The following is a 14,550-nucleotide window of genomic DNA, read 5'->3' as shown; positions in this document are numbered from 1 at the left end:
AGCGGTGGTGATGTGAAGCCAAGTGACCGTGTTGTAGTTCCTTTATAGCCCAACATTAGCCGCCTTTAGCTTAGCGGTGGTGACGTGAAGTCATGTGACTGTGCTGTAGTTCCTTTATAGCATAACATTAGCCACCTTTAGCTTAGCGGTGGTGACGTGAAGTCATGTGACTGTGCTGTAGTTCCTTTATAGCATAACATTAGCCACCTTTAGCTTAGCGGTGGTGATGTGAAGCCATGTGACCGTGCTGTAGTTGCTTTATAGCCCAACATTAGCCACCTTTAGCTTAGCGGTGGTGATGTGAAGCCATGTGACCGTGCTGTAGTTCCTTTATAGCCCAACATTAGCCACCTTTAGCTTAGCGGTGGTGATGTGAAGCCATGTGACCATGCTGTAGTTCCTTTATAGCCCAACATTAGCCGCCTTTAGCTTAGCGGTGGTGACGTGAAGTCATGTGACCGTGCTGTAGTTCCCTTATAGCCCAACATTAGCCGCCTGTAGCTTAGCGGTGGTGATGTGAAGCCATGTGACCGTGCTGTAGTTCCATTATAGCCCAACATTAGCCGTCTGTAGCTTAGCGTAGTTGATGTGAAGTCATGTGACCATCATGCAGTTCCGTATTATCTTGTTACGATTTATTTTACATTCAAATATCATAAAGTGGTGTTAATATGTGGAGATTAACCTGCCAAACTAAATATCATGAATATGTGTTTGTCACAGATATTATTCTCTGCAATACTCAATTGCTTTTTTTATTATGTTATGCTAACTTAGGGTCCGCCTATAATAAAAAAAAATCCTCACTGCACCACTCTGTTAGCGTGAGTCTGCAAATGGCCTGAGAGGTTTCAGAGATCTTGAGTCAGCACAAAGCTCACAGATAGCGGTGTGTGTCATTATACATTTAATAACTGTGCTGTTGCAACTTCATCGTGGGGGTTGTAAGTTGACGGCACATCAACATTTCACCTTAATTCAGAGTTTGTTCCCTCTTCTTTTGTCCCACAGATGAAGAGGACGATGGCAAAGCTCCAACTCGGCCCCTGTTGAAAAAAGGCAGGATTTCCACTTTACTGTGTTGCCCTAATCCTTGTCTTTCTGCTCTCTTCCTATCGCCTCGCTCTGTTTGGACTGTATTAACATGCCGTCCTCTCCCTGCTGTCTGTCTCGTCTCTCCACGTCAATCTTCTCGGCTTTGGGGAATAACGTTTTGCCTTCTCTCCTCTTCCTCCTGCTCTCTTAACAGTCTCCGGCTTGTAGCACTGAAGCTGTGTGTGATAGTGCCTTCCAAGTATTAAATGTTGTGTGTGCCAACATTTCACTTTTCCTCCTCTGGTCTTCAGTGTGTCTCGCCTGCTGCTGCTGCTTCTTCTCTGGTGACGGCTGTGTGACAGGAAGCTCTCCTGTGTCTGTTTCCCCTGTGTTCATTAAGATCAACCATCAGATATCTAGATGTCGTGGCCCATTCTTGTGGGATATTTAAAAACTGTGCCACGTCAACAGGGATCCGCTTCTTGACTCACACGTTAAAAACCATCCAAATAAAGCTCTGTAGGCGCTGATTCCTTTGCCTTCCTCGGCCGATTTATTTACTTCCATATATTTAAACAAACAAAACGATCAGTGTAACATGAGGTCAATGACTGTTCCGATTCCCCGTTCATTGCTGGAGACAATTTCCTCCTCACGCTCAGTCCCACCCCTTCCTTATATCACAGGTGTGGCTCGCAGTAAATCAAGGTTTTTCTCTGAATATTTAAGTCGGTACTAATACATAAATGGAAAGAATATATTAAGATCTAAATTAATAAGAAAATAATACTCATTGTCAACACAGAAAATGGCTCTAACATTCCAGCCCCTAATTGCATAGAATATAGCAATTACAACAAATAATAAATAGAGCCAATATTCAAAACAAATATTCATTTTCTTCTTGTCAGAGTTCATAGATGAGATTTTTCAAGCTTCAGCCAGTAGTAGTCCACTTAATCTCCAGCTTCCAGGAGCAAACAGAGTTTGTTGACAGGCCTCTGTAAAACACTTGTTTTTGTTTTAACTAGAACACTTCGGACAAGCCCTTTACTTCCTGGCAGGGTCTTCAGAATCCGTCCTAGCACCCAGGAGTTTCTGGGAGCCGAATCGTCCACAATAACAACGAGATCTCCAGGAAGAAAGTTCCTTCTGATCTCATTGTCAACACAGAAAATGGCTCTAACACTAGACTTTAAACTCACACAAATGTACAAATTCAAAATGACCATCAACTTCATGGCAGCTAGTGTCTGCTCATCTCATAACATCATGGATATAAACAGGCAAATAAACAAACATTAAATGCGAGGTTTTGCTGCATTTCCTTATATAATACAATAGCTTTGGCTTAAAGAAACAAGCAATGTGAGGGTGTTGTCTTCAGTTGAAACCAGTCCATGACCGGATACTTTATAATACATTATTCATTGCATCACTCAAATGAACTTGGAGACACTGAAGCTATTAGTTTTTTATCGTATAGGCTGGAAGATGCCAGGCTGGAAGATGGGAAATGAATCTACAAACTTACACTATAAAATGCTTCTGAAAACATTTGTGTCTCTTTCCCCTTCTTACTTTGATGCTTTGTTAAACGTAACATGTAACATTAAATACTAACTGCTGGTACAGTGTGGTGCATCTAACTTTAGGAAGTGACTGGAAAATCACTTAGATATATATATTAGATATATATATATATTAGATCTGTAGAGGGGAAACACCGATCGAGCTAGTGCTGAGTTGCCTTTTTCTTTTTTTATTAGATCTTTCGCTAGTATGTTTAAGTGCTTACATTGACACCTTTTATCTTTCCAAACACAAAGCAACACAATGCTACTGATCAGCTAACATCCTGTCCTTTCATGACTGATCCTAACATGGGATACTTTCTTACTGTCCAACCTGACTTCCCCTAACTAGTACTTGTTTTATTTTGCCATCTAAAGTCATCTCTGCTGTGTTGTATGTGTGCAGACAAGAGGAGCCCCACCATGCCGCTGAACGTGTCCGACCAGAGGCTCCTGGCGGCCAGTCAGCAGTTCCAGCAGAAGCAGGGGAAAGGCACCGTGGACGTGTGGTGGCTGTTTGACGATGGAGGTGAGTCTCAGTCATCTAACATACCCATCTGCTCGACTGTAGTCCAAAAGCTGTGAGACGCAAGGCTCTAGTTTCCACTGCTTGAGAATAACGCCCATTTCATGTTTTTTGAGTTTCCAAGGCGGGCAAACAATGCATCACCCCTTTTGTCGGCAAATTAAAACGAATCTGTCAGAAGGCTAAGCATTTTTGTTCAGAGTCAAAACGAACATAGAATAGAATTGGGAGGGATGAAAACCCTCGGTCTCACATGCAGAGCACACAGTGACATGTGTTCTCTGTATTTAACCCATCCTAGTACCAGGAGTCTAGCACTAGGAGCAGTGGGCAGCTATTGCACAGCGCCCGGGGAGCAATGGGAGTGAGGGGGGTGTCCGGTGACTTGCTCAAGGGCACCACGGCAGGGCAGGAGGTGAACTGGGACCTCTCCAAGTAGCAGTCCACACGCCATATGTTAGGTCTGGTCGGGGACTTGAACCGGCGACCCTACAGCTCCCAGTCCAAGCCCCGACTGACTGAGCCATCTGTTGAACCTTATCTGAAAAGTATAACTTTATTTTAGTATCTTGTAAAATGTATCATTTAATTTGTTGGCATTGGATTATTATTTCACTCTCTGTAAATGTGTTTAATTCTTACCTTCGGACTCAAGATGTTCTGGGTTTTTTTTTGTACAATTTGAAATGTATTTAAAATAATGATGATGAAGTAAATTCAACATAGGATTCAAGTTATTTGATCAAAAAATCCTTTTCATTTTTTTACGCTATGCTTTCTGCCTCATTTAACTTTGCTTTGAGCTTAGTGTCCATAGAAATATAATACATTAAAAAATGTGCATTCGAGTAACCAATTAATGTCTACAAATAAATGATTCTCTTCAATTCACATGTTAACATTTTGCATATAAACATGTTACCAAAAGATGCTTGTACCAAGTGGTATACAGCAAATAGATTTTTAGAATTTAGATTGATGACAGGGAAATGAAAACTCCCCCCCGCTGTGAGAAAGATCCATCAGCGATGAGACGATCAGTGGAGCTGACGGAGCCGTATGCTCTTTATTGGGCAGAGTGATTTTGGGTGTGTGTGAGAGCCCAGCGGGGCGTATGCAGTCATGAAGGGTGTTGAACACACTGCGAAATGTGACAGTGTGTTCTATCACACTCTGCTGAGGGATAAACAGGCCGGTGTGTGTGTGATGTCTCCAGGTCTGACCCTGCTCATCCCCTACCTGCTGACCAACAAGAAGAGGTGGAAGGACTGCAAGATCCGCGTCTTCATCGGAGGAAAGATCAACAGGATCGACCACGACCGCCGAGCGTAAGTGATGAGTCACATTTAAGGGTTAACTTAAGCACAATGTGCAGGTGGTAAAGCTGTGACTCACTTTGATCAAGTACCTGCAGATCCTAACCCTTTTTGTTTAGAGCAATTATTACTTTGAAGGAAATAGATATAATATGCCTGCTTTCCCTTCAGCACCTCGCCCCCCCTCCTGCTCACACATTCATACTATATGTTGACATGTTCCCTTTAATATCCCGATGTAATGATGTGCAACTTGTCTAACATGCATTCTGAATACTGACCCTGACTGACAGAGGTCACCGATGGCCCTCGTGTACAGCTGAGAAAAAACATGGTTTCTAATCACGAACATTTTTAATTCTAAAACGTTTTAATATGGGGAACATGTAGTTCCCGGGAAGCACAGAGAGGTGTCAAGTTGATCATGAAACTGGCAGGACAACTTATTTAAAAAGGAAGTGATGGGAAGTGAGAGGCAAACACACAGCTCTATAAACTAAAGGGGTTTGAACACGAGACGAAACAAGAACAGTAAAACAGAAAGCAGCACAATGTTTGTTTTTTAGGGCTGTGCATCTTCACTGGTCTCACGACTCGATTACGATTATCCCGTCTTCGATTCGATATCACGATGCATCGTGCGTTGCATCCTCAATTATCTATATTACTGCACATGGCTTCTTTTTCATCAATGAATACATGCAGTAAATACATATGAACTCTCTTTTTATTATTTAGAAAGTGCTTCAGAAATCAATAACATAAATGTCTTGACATTCATTTATAAACCATAATAAATCGATTGCATAGCTCTAGCCTCCCTATATCTGTGTGTGAAGTTGTTCCATCCTTAAAAACTAATGCTTCTGCAGAATGTCCTGAATGAGGCATCACACACAGGACTTGAGTCTGAACACAGCAGGAGTATTTACAACAGCATATAAAAACTAAAATAGTGCATGTGGGTGCACACTTACATTCTCTGTCTTCCTGTTCCATAAATCCCATGAATGTATGAGACTAAGTTAGCTTCATATCTCAATCAGTGATTAAGTGAATAATAGCGTTTCTATCGGGTCACTATCAGCCTGTCACTCATTATTTTCAGGGGGGGGCGGGGCTTAGAGGAACAGAGGAGACGGTGAGCGGAAGCTTTCCTCCTGCCTTCACAAACTTTACACCCGTATATATCGTCTGAAAATAGCAAGAGGACATTCATACTCTGCAATCCAAGACTTGATTAAATCCACCAAAAACCTGACATGGTTGTAACGCGAGTATTTAAAAAAAACATAAATCCCTGTGTGTCTGAGCCGCAGCGACGCGGAGTGATTCAGAGCGGGTCCTTCTGCTGTTGGTTCTGGACTGGTGTTCTTGTGTTGGTGGATAAAGCAGCTCCGTGTTTGGAGTCGCTGTCACGTCTGTTCCCTGTTCTCTGCGTCACCGACCGATTTGATATTCAAGCGACAGAAAAAAAATCTTTATTGTAAAGCCGCGGCCGGAAAATCAGGAAGCAACGTTACTACGCTATAATCGATTATGTTCTGTCACTGCATCGATGCAGAATCGCCCACGTCCGCATCGTAGAAACAATTAATTTCAACACCCCTATTGTTTTTGTTGATGATCCTGTTTTCAAAAGCCTTGTAAGCATACCATACCATAATCTAAAGTTAAATGTAATTACCACCCGCCCTAACGATGCGTGCACAGGAAGTAAAGGCAACTAAACGTTAACTGAATCTTTAGTCGACAACACGTTTAAAGTCTCTGTTAATTAAGTGGAATATATATATATGAGCTGAGAATATTCTTGCCTTGTAAGTAATGAGATCAATTTGCAATGTTCCAACCCAGACTAGAAAGTGGTGGAAAGCACTTAAGAAAGGCTGTAAATAGACAGAGTAAACAGAGCAGCCAGCTGTGAGGCGCAGCAGCAGCTCAGCATGTGAACTTCCTGTCAGCTTTCGTCCCTCTGGATTCAATCCTCGTCACAAATGTCAGTCTGTGGCCGTAATGGTCATTTCCTTGTTATTGTGGGGAGAAGTTTTCTCATATAATCTAATTACTCAATATTATGGTTTGTCTTTGCTTATATAACGTTATGTGGAGTGGACAAACACTTCAACTCTATTGACTCTACAGTAATTCTATGTTTGCTAATTGTCCATAAAAGCTTTTGAGGTAAAGCTTTCTTTGCTACTGTGACACAGCAATATTTATTCCATGTTTATGTACAGAGTTTAAGTGAGGTTGTGGTTAGCTTAGCTTAGCATACAGACTGGAAGCAGAGGGAAACAGTTAGCTTAGCTAGTAGGGGTGTAACGGTTCACAAACCTTTCGGTTCGGTACGTACCTCGGTTTTTTGGTCACGGTTCGGTTCGGTACGTTTTCGGTACAGCAGAATTTTTTTCACAAAATAAAACATATATATATATTTTTTTTTTATTATTAAACTGTGAATAATGTATTCACTCAAATAAATACAAAATATAATAAAATAAACATTAAGGTGCAGCATTTCGATGAACTGAAATAATCTGTATTTGAACTTTACTGTAGGCTACTAGTACTCACAAAACATAAACTATTAGTTTTGGGTTTTTTATTTTTTATTAAACTGTGAATCTTCACTAAAAAAAATATAAAATAAAATAAACATTAAGGTGCAGCTTTTCGATTCACTGAAATAATCTGTATTTGAACTGAACTGTACTAGTTCCTAAGCAGCCAGCTTGACATTAGGACTTGCTTGTCATTGTATTTTCATGTTTTTTTTAAAGAAAGATGAACTTGTCCACATTGCTTGCCGAAAGGGCAGATCTGCTGGCACTAACAATGTCTCCTGCTGTGGAGAACACCCTCTCGCTAGGGACAGAGGTAGCAGATACAGCCAGGTAGCGCTTTGCTAACATGGCAACATAAGGATATTTGGTGTTTGTAACAGCTTTGGCTCGGTCTGAACTTTCTGCGAGTGGTGGAGGCTTACATGCTAGCGGGAGTTGGGTTTGCACTTCAGTCTTTTTTCTTTTGGTACCGGTGATATTCACGTTCGGGTGATGCCTTTTCAAATGAGTGTGCAAGTTTCATGTATTGCCAGCCGCGTAACCAATTTTAGTTGAACAATGCCGACAAACAGCTTTGGTTCGGTCCACCTGTCTTTGTCCTTCATCCTTGTACGTAACTGCGAAACCAAAATGTTCTCAAACCGGAGACTTCAATGATGCTGGAGGATTTTCGAGCTCAACTTTATCTGCGTTCGCCATTTCGACAGTTCCTCAAATTACTGACTACATTTGAACGCATCCCTCTGACCAGCTCTCATAGTATGCCTCTCATCCAATGAAATGACTTGCTCGCTCTATGACGCGTTGAACCCAATGTGAGTAAATTACTCTGAATGCTGCGACGCAGCACCTGAGATTACTTCCAAAAAGTTGTTCACGTTCTCAATTTTTTACGTTTAACGTTATATTCGTTCGGTACACTTCGGTACACACCTGTACCGAACCGAAGGGCCCGTACCGAATAATTTCGGTACGGGTACGTGTACCGTTACACCCCTATTAGCTAGTTAAAATACTGAAACCCTCAAACGACTGAAGCTCACATGTACATGTACTGTTTGTTTAATATTTTAAGGAACAAATATGTCAGTTTATCCATTCGCCAAGTATTCCAGTATTCCAGGAACATGTACTCTCACTACGAGGACAATACTATCTATTAAAAAGCACAAATACTTATTGCAGATTTCAAAATGTTAGTCAGTGAGCTTTAGTTCCCCCTGCTTCCAGTCTTATGCTAAGCTAGGTTAGCCACATCCTGAACTCATAACACAAGGTGGATATCCAAGAGCTCTTGAAAAAAGAAATAAGCCTATTTCAAAAACATATTCACACTATAGTATTGACAGTAGCATCTATCTATACACAGGGTTCTTACGGTCATTCAAAACCTGGAATAGTCATGGAAATTCAAAATGCTAATTCCAGGCCCTGGAAAAGTTATGGAAAACAATATTTTTCCCAAAGTCATGGAAATGTAACTAAAGTTGCATCAAATATAATTTATATTTTATCTAATCGCCTAAATAGTAATACTATAATGATGATAAATACTGTATCGTATAGTAATGAAACGTAAAATGGCATTTAACTGTCGCGGTATTTTGCTTATTTTCCTGTTCCATGTGAAAATAACCCATTTTCAGTGGTACCGCTGAGAAAGAGTAATGTTTTTGGTCATGGAAAATTAGGTAAAGGTCATGGAGAAGTCATTGAAAATCATTGGTGAAAAAGTGTATGAACCCTGGATACAAACATAAACCTCTTGACAGAGAATCTCTCATTGTCAGCTGCCTCATTCCTCTTCTGTTGGATTCAATCGGTGCTACTGACCGAGCCTTTTATCTCTGTGTGAGAGTGCACTTTATGTGTGTGTGTGTGTGTGTGTGTGTGTGAACTACACTTATAACCACACATCAAACCCATATCTGACAATATACAATGGGCGAGTAGAGTGCAGTGTATATCTCCTTAAAATATTTTGTATCCTGAATTATTTTAATTAATTCGGTTCACCTACATTTCAATAAAACATTTTTTTTACCACACTTACAATAGTTTTTATACAGAATGGAACAAAAATAATCTTTTTATAGGCTAAAAAATCACATGTTTGTCGTCATTACAGAGTGAGTGTTTGCATTAAATCTCTCTGTTGGCTCGGTCAACTCCTCAGAGGAATATTTCTCTTTAGCTCTGAGACTGAAGCAGACTGTTAAAGCAATAGAGAGGCGAAGTCCCGCCCATCTACTTCCGACCCATGGGACCTTATTTCGGAAAAAGTATGTATTGAAGTCAATGGAGAGAGAAAGATTATCTTTCCATCCTGTTTGAATTGTGCCACGAATTACACATATGATGTTTGTCAATTTAAATAATAATTTCCATGTGAAAAAAGTCACAGTTTGTCGTAAAACTGTTGAAATATAAGACTATGAAAAATACGCATCTAGAAAGACTACAAATCCCAGAGTCCCGGTCCCGCATGCTGGCTCTCACGAACCGACTAACTCCCCTTGTGTGTATGCACAGCTCTCAACGTGCCCAGACTTGCAGTGATTTCCACCTCTTTTAATACTTTCCGCCTCGTTCTGAAAGAAAGAAGTGAAATGTTCCAACGTGACGGCCGTCTTGGTGTGTGGAGCGAGACGGGAGATGTAGTTCATTGAGCGGTTTCACACTAACAAAGTGTTACTTCACAGTTTTACGACACATTTAAAACATTTTGACTTTAAAATTATCTTTTAAATTGACAAACATCATGTGTGTAATTCGTGGCACAATTCAAACGGGATCGAAAGATAATCTTTCTCTCTCCGTCGACTTCAATACATACTTTTTCTGAAATAAGATCCCATGGAGGAAAGGGAGGGACTTCGCCTCTCTATGCAATGAGCTTCAACAGCTTCAAAAAGAAGTATCATATTTATCATATGCTTGTTTATAAGTGTATCTTTAATGTTTTGTCTCTAAATGGAGTGTCTGGAAAATGTCAACATGTTGTATTTGTTACATCGTGTAACAACAAACAGTTTGATCTCCCTTAAAGCCCTGAGCTTGCAGACGTTGTAGCAAAAGGAAATGCCTCTCGTACCCAGAATGCCAGTGTTATCTCTCTCTAAAGCTGTCCCCCCTGCCTCCCCCCCCCCCCCCCCCCCCCCCACTAGCTCCATGTTGAAACGCAGCTATTGGCTGCCTGCAGGGTGACTCAGATCTGCAGGATCTCTCCTAAAGCTCTGTGTTTTTTGTTCTCTGCAGGATGGCCACTCTGCTGAGCAAGTTCAGGATAGACTTCTCCGATATCACCGTGCTGGGAGACATCAACACCAAGCCCAAGAAGGAGCAGTAAGTCTTCACCTCAGGCCTTTGAGCTTTGCTACGTTCTCATACCATCGTTCCTCTGTTCGCATTTTAGTCACCATGCAGGCTGACATGTCGTGGTTACTGTCACTTTAGTCACCATGCAGGCTGACATGTCGTGGTTACGGTCACTTTAGTCACCATGCAGGCTGACATGTCGTGGTTACTGTCACTTTAGTCACCATGCAGGCTGACATGTCGTGGTTACTGTCACTTTAGTCACCATGCAGGCTGACATGTCGTGGTTACTGTCACTTTAGTCACCATGCAGGCTGACATGTCGTGGTTACTGTCACTTTAGTCACCATGCAGGCTGACATGTCGTGGTTACTGTCACTTTAGTCACCATGCAGGCTGACATGTCGTGGTTACGGTCACTTTAGTCACCATGCAGGCTGACATGTCGTGGTTACTGTCACTTTAGTCACCATGCAGGCTGACATGTCGTGGTTACGGTCACTTTAGTCACCATGCAGGCTGACATGTCGTGGTTACTGTCACTTTAGTCTCCATGCAGGCTGACATGTCGTGGTTACTGTCACTTTAGTCACCATGCAGGCTGACATGTCGTGGTTACTGTCACTTTAGTCACCATGCAGGCTGACATGTCGTGGTTACTGTCACTTTAGTCACCATGCAGGCTGACATGTCGTGGTTACTGTCACTTTAGTCACCATGCAGGCTGACATGTCGTGGTTACTGTCACTTTAGTCACCATGCAGGCTGACATGTCGTGGTTACTGTCACTTTAGTCACCATGCAGGCTGACACGTCGTGGTTACTGTCACTTTAGTCACCATGCAGGCTGACATGTCGTGGTTACTGTCACTTTAGTCACCATGCAGGCTGACATGTCGTGGTTACTGTCACTTTAGTCACCATGCAGGCTGACATGTCGTGGTTACGGTCACTTTAGTCACCATGCAGGCTGACATGTCGTGGTTACTGTCACTTTAGTCACCATGCAGGCTGACATGTCGTGGTTACGGTCACTTTAGTCACCATGCAGGCTGACATGTCGTGGTTACTGTCACTTTAGTCACCATGCAGGCTGACATGTCGTGGTTACTGTCACTTTAGTCACCATGCAGGCTGACATGTCGTGGTTACGGTCACTTTAGGTCACCATGCAGGCTGACATGTCGTGGTTACGGTCACTTTAGTCACCATGCAGGCTGACATGTCGTGGTTACTGTCACTTTAGTCACCATGCAGGCTGACATGTCGTGGTTACTGTCACTTTAGTCACCATGCAGGCTGACATGTCGTGGTTACGGTCACTTTAGTCACCATGCAGGCTGACATGTCGTGGTTACTGTCACTTAGTCACCATGCAGGCTGACATGTCGTGGTTACGGTCACTTTAGTCACCATGCAGGCTGACATGTCGTGGTTACGGTCACTTTAGTCACCATGCAGGCTGACATGTCGTGGTTACGGTCACTTTAGTCACCATGCAGGCTGACATGTCGTGGTTACGGTCACTTTAGTCACCATGCAGGCTGACATGTCGTGGTTACTGTCACTTTAGTCACCATGCAGGCTGACATGTCGTGGTTACGGTCACTTTAGTCACCATGCAGGCTGACATGTCGTGGTTACGGTCACTTTAGTCACCATGCAGGCTGACATGTCGTGGTTACGGTCACTTTAGTCACCATGCAGGCTGACATGTCGTGGTTACGGTCACTTTAGTCACCATGCAGGCTGACATGTCGTGGTTACTGTCACTTTAGTCACCATGCAGGCTGACATGTCGTGGTTACTGTCACTTTAGTCACCATGCAGGCTGACATGTCGTGGTTACGGTCACTTTAGTCACCATGCAGGCTGACATGTCGTGGTTACGGTCACTTTAGTCACCATGCAGGCTGACATGTCGTGGTTACGGTCACTTTAGTCACCATGCAGGCTGACATGTCGTGGTTACGGTCACTTTAGTCACCATGCAGGCTGACATGTCGTGGTTACGGTCACTTTAGTCACCATGCAGGCTGACATGTCGTGGTTACGGTCACTTTAGTCACCATGCAGGCTGACATGTCGTGGTTACGGTCACTTTAGTCACCATGCAGGCTGACATGTCGTGGTTACGGTCACTTTAGTCACCATGCAGGCTGACATGTCGTGGTTACTGTCACTTTAGTCACCATGCAGGCTGACATGTCGTGGTTACGGTCACTTTAGTCACCATGCAGGCTGACATGTCGTGGTTACGGTCACTTTAGTCACCATGCAGGCTGACATGTCGTGGTTACGGTCACTTTAGTCACCATGCAGGCTGACATGTCGTGGTTACGGTCACTTTAGTCACCATGCAGGCTGACATGTCGTGGTTACTGTCACTTTAGTCACCATGCAGGCTGACATGTCGTGGTTACTGTCACTTTAGTCACCATGCAGGCTGACATGTCGTGGTTACGGTCACTTTAGTCACCATGCAGGCTGACATGTCGTGGTTACGGTCACTTTAGTCACCATGCAGGCTGACATGTCGTGGTTACGGTCACTTTAGTCACCATGCAGGCTGACATGTCGTGGTTACGGTCACTTTAGTCACCATGCAGGCTGACATGTCGTGGTTACGGTCACTTTAGTCACCATGCAGGCTGACACGGCGCTAATGCAATCAGTACAATGACATAATGTTGCTACTCTGCTAAAAACACTTATTCTGCTTTCTCTTACGAAGATGTTCCAGATGCTTCTACTTTGTCTTTTTCATTTATTTTACTTGAAGCAAATGAGATGAAGTATTTGAGGACATTAGGAATGAAGACGTGTCTCTAATAAAGACACGAGCACCACAACATGTCCTGCGTGTCTTTAGACAGATCAATATAAATACCCTAGATAATATAATAATAACAGTAATCTTTATTTGTATAGCACCTTTCATTCAATAAGTGCCGTTCAAAGTGCTTCACATTTGGCCAATTTCACACAGAATACAGTTACCAGTAAAAGACATGCAAACAAACTTTTAAAAAAGCATAGAGTAGACATGTCAAAAATCCCCTAAAGGCCGCATGCTCCTTCATCACGATGTAGAGTTTAGGGTTTGCATATCTGTCGCGTTTAGAAGGTGGAAACCAATACTGTACTGTAACCAATAGGAATCATTTCTAACACTAAAAAGGACCAAGATAGAAAAAACATTTGTATCAAGCAGCTCACTTGATGATAGATGGAGGAGTGTTTGCCCCCCCATGTGTCTGGGTGGAGACATAACATCCGCAGGAGAGGCAGAGGCTTATATAAGACTTCAGATTGCTTCGAACAGACAAGAACAATATTTTATAAATGAGTTGGTGACATATATTAAAACTATTACTATCCTACTTTATTCATCTGGATCCAGAACAGCGTTGCTTTGGTCAGCTGATCATATATAGCCTTTATTAAACCAGGTACAATCTCTTTTCCAAGAGCGACCTGGTGGCAGCATGAACAAAGTCACAACAGATAAAACACAGACGAATACATCATCACAAATTGCTTTCACTGTTGTAGATTTGTCCATAGATTTCAGTTCGGTTCTTCATTTTGCTCCATTAGGGATACATGAGAGTAACACCTACGTCACTTCCGGGCGAAAGTTACGGCCCCGCCCACTTTTGGGGGAAAACAACGCTGTCATTTGAATGGCGGTCAATACACATTCTGAAGTTTTGGCCAATCCGATCAAAATGTGTTTAAAACCGTGGATTTTCTGATCTTCAAAGCGCCGGGTTACGATGGCCAGTCAGGCAAACAATTACATTAAATCATTTGAAATCGACGAGTGGGCTCGATATATGGTTAAATTAAAATCAGTAAGCGAGGCTGTAATTTCGCCAGCTGTTACTCTCATGAGCGAGGCGGAAGATAATAGTTTTATCATGCCAACAAGCTGCTGTCGTTTATTGCACCTCAAACATTAAAACAAATCCAGAGTTCAGTGTTTCTGTACTTCCTCTAAGAAGAAAGGACGGTAACAGAAGAGCTCTGTGGCTTCAGGCTCGATCGCCGTTCAAATGACAGCGTTGTTTCCCCCAAAAGTGGGCGGGGCCGTAAAGTGACGTACTCATCTGTGGACATCGATCGCCAACTGCTATATTTAACCATATATCGAGCCCGCTCGTCGATTTCCAATGATTTCATGTCATCGTTTGCCTGTCTGGCCAAAAATC

General features: G+C 42.6%; 1 protein-coding gene across 2 annotated transcripts in view; it reads left to right on the top strand.

The window, feature by feature from the left end:
- slc12a2 (solute carrier family 12 member 2) overlaps positions 1-14,550 on the top strand; it is a 91,307-nt gene that overhangs the window by 51,642 nt on the left and 25,115 nt on the right. For both annotated transcript variants that reach the window (XR_004567639.1, XM_034202019.1), the window contains exons 21-24: positions 1,012-1,059; positions 3,016-3,138; positions 4,352-4,463; positions 10,277-10,363. Coding sequence is in view for 1 of the 2 variants with exons in the window: in XM_034202019.1 (XP_034057910.1) it covers positions 1,012-1,059; positions 3,016-3,138; positions 4,352-4,463; positions 10,277-10,363 (370 nt within the window). In the remaining variant the exon portion in view is untranslated. The remainder of the gene's footprint in view (positions 1-1,011; positions 1,060-3,015; positions 3,139-4,351; positions 4,464-10,276; positions 10,364-14,550) is intronic.

The sequence above is a fragment of the Gymnodraco acuticeps genome, unplaced genomic scaffold (assembly GCF_902827175.1).
Source record: "Gymnodraco acuticeps unplaced genomic scaffold, fGymAcu1.1, whole genome shotgun sequence".
Lineage (NCBI taxonomy): Eukaryota > Metazoa > Chordata > Actinopteri > Perciformes > Bathydraconidae > Gymnodraco > Gymnodraco acuticeps.
This window is presented reverse-complemented; position numbering and strand designations above follow the sequence as displayed.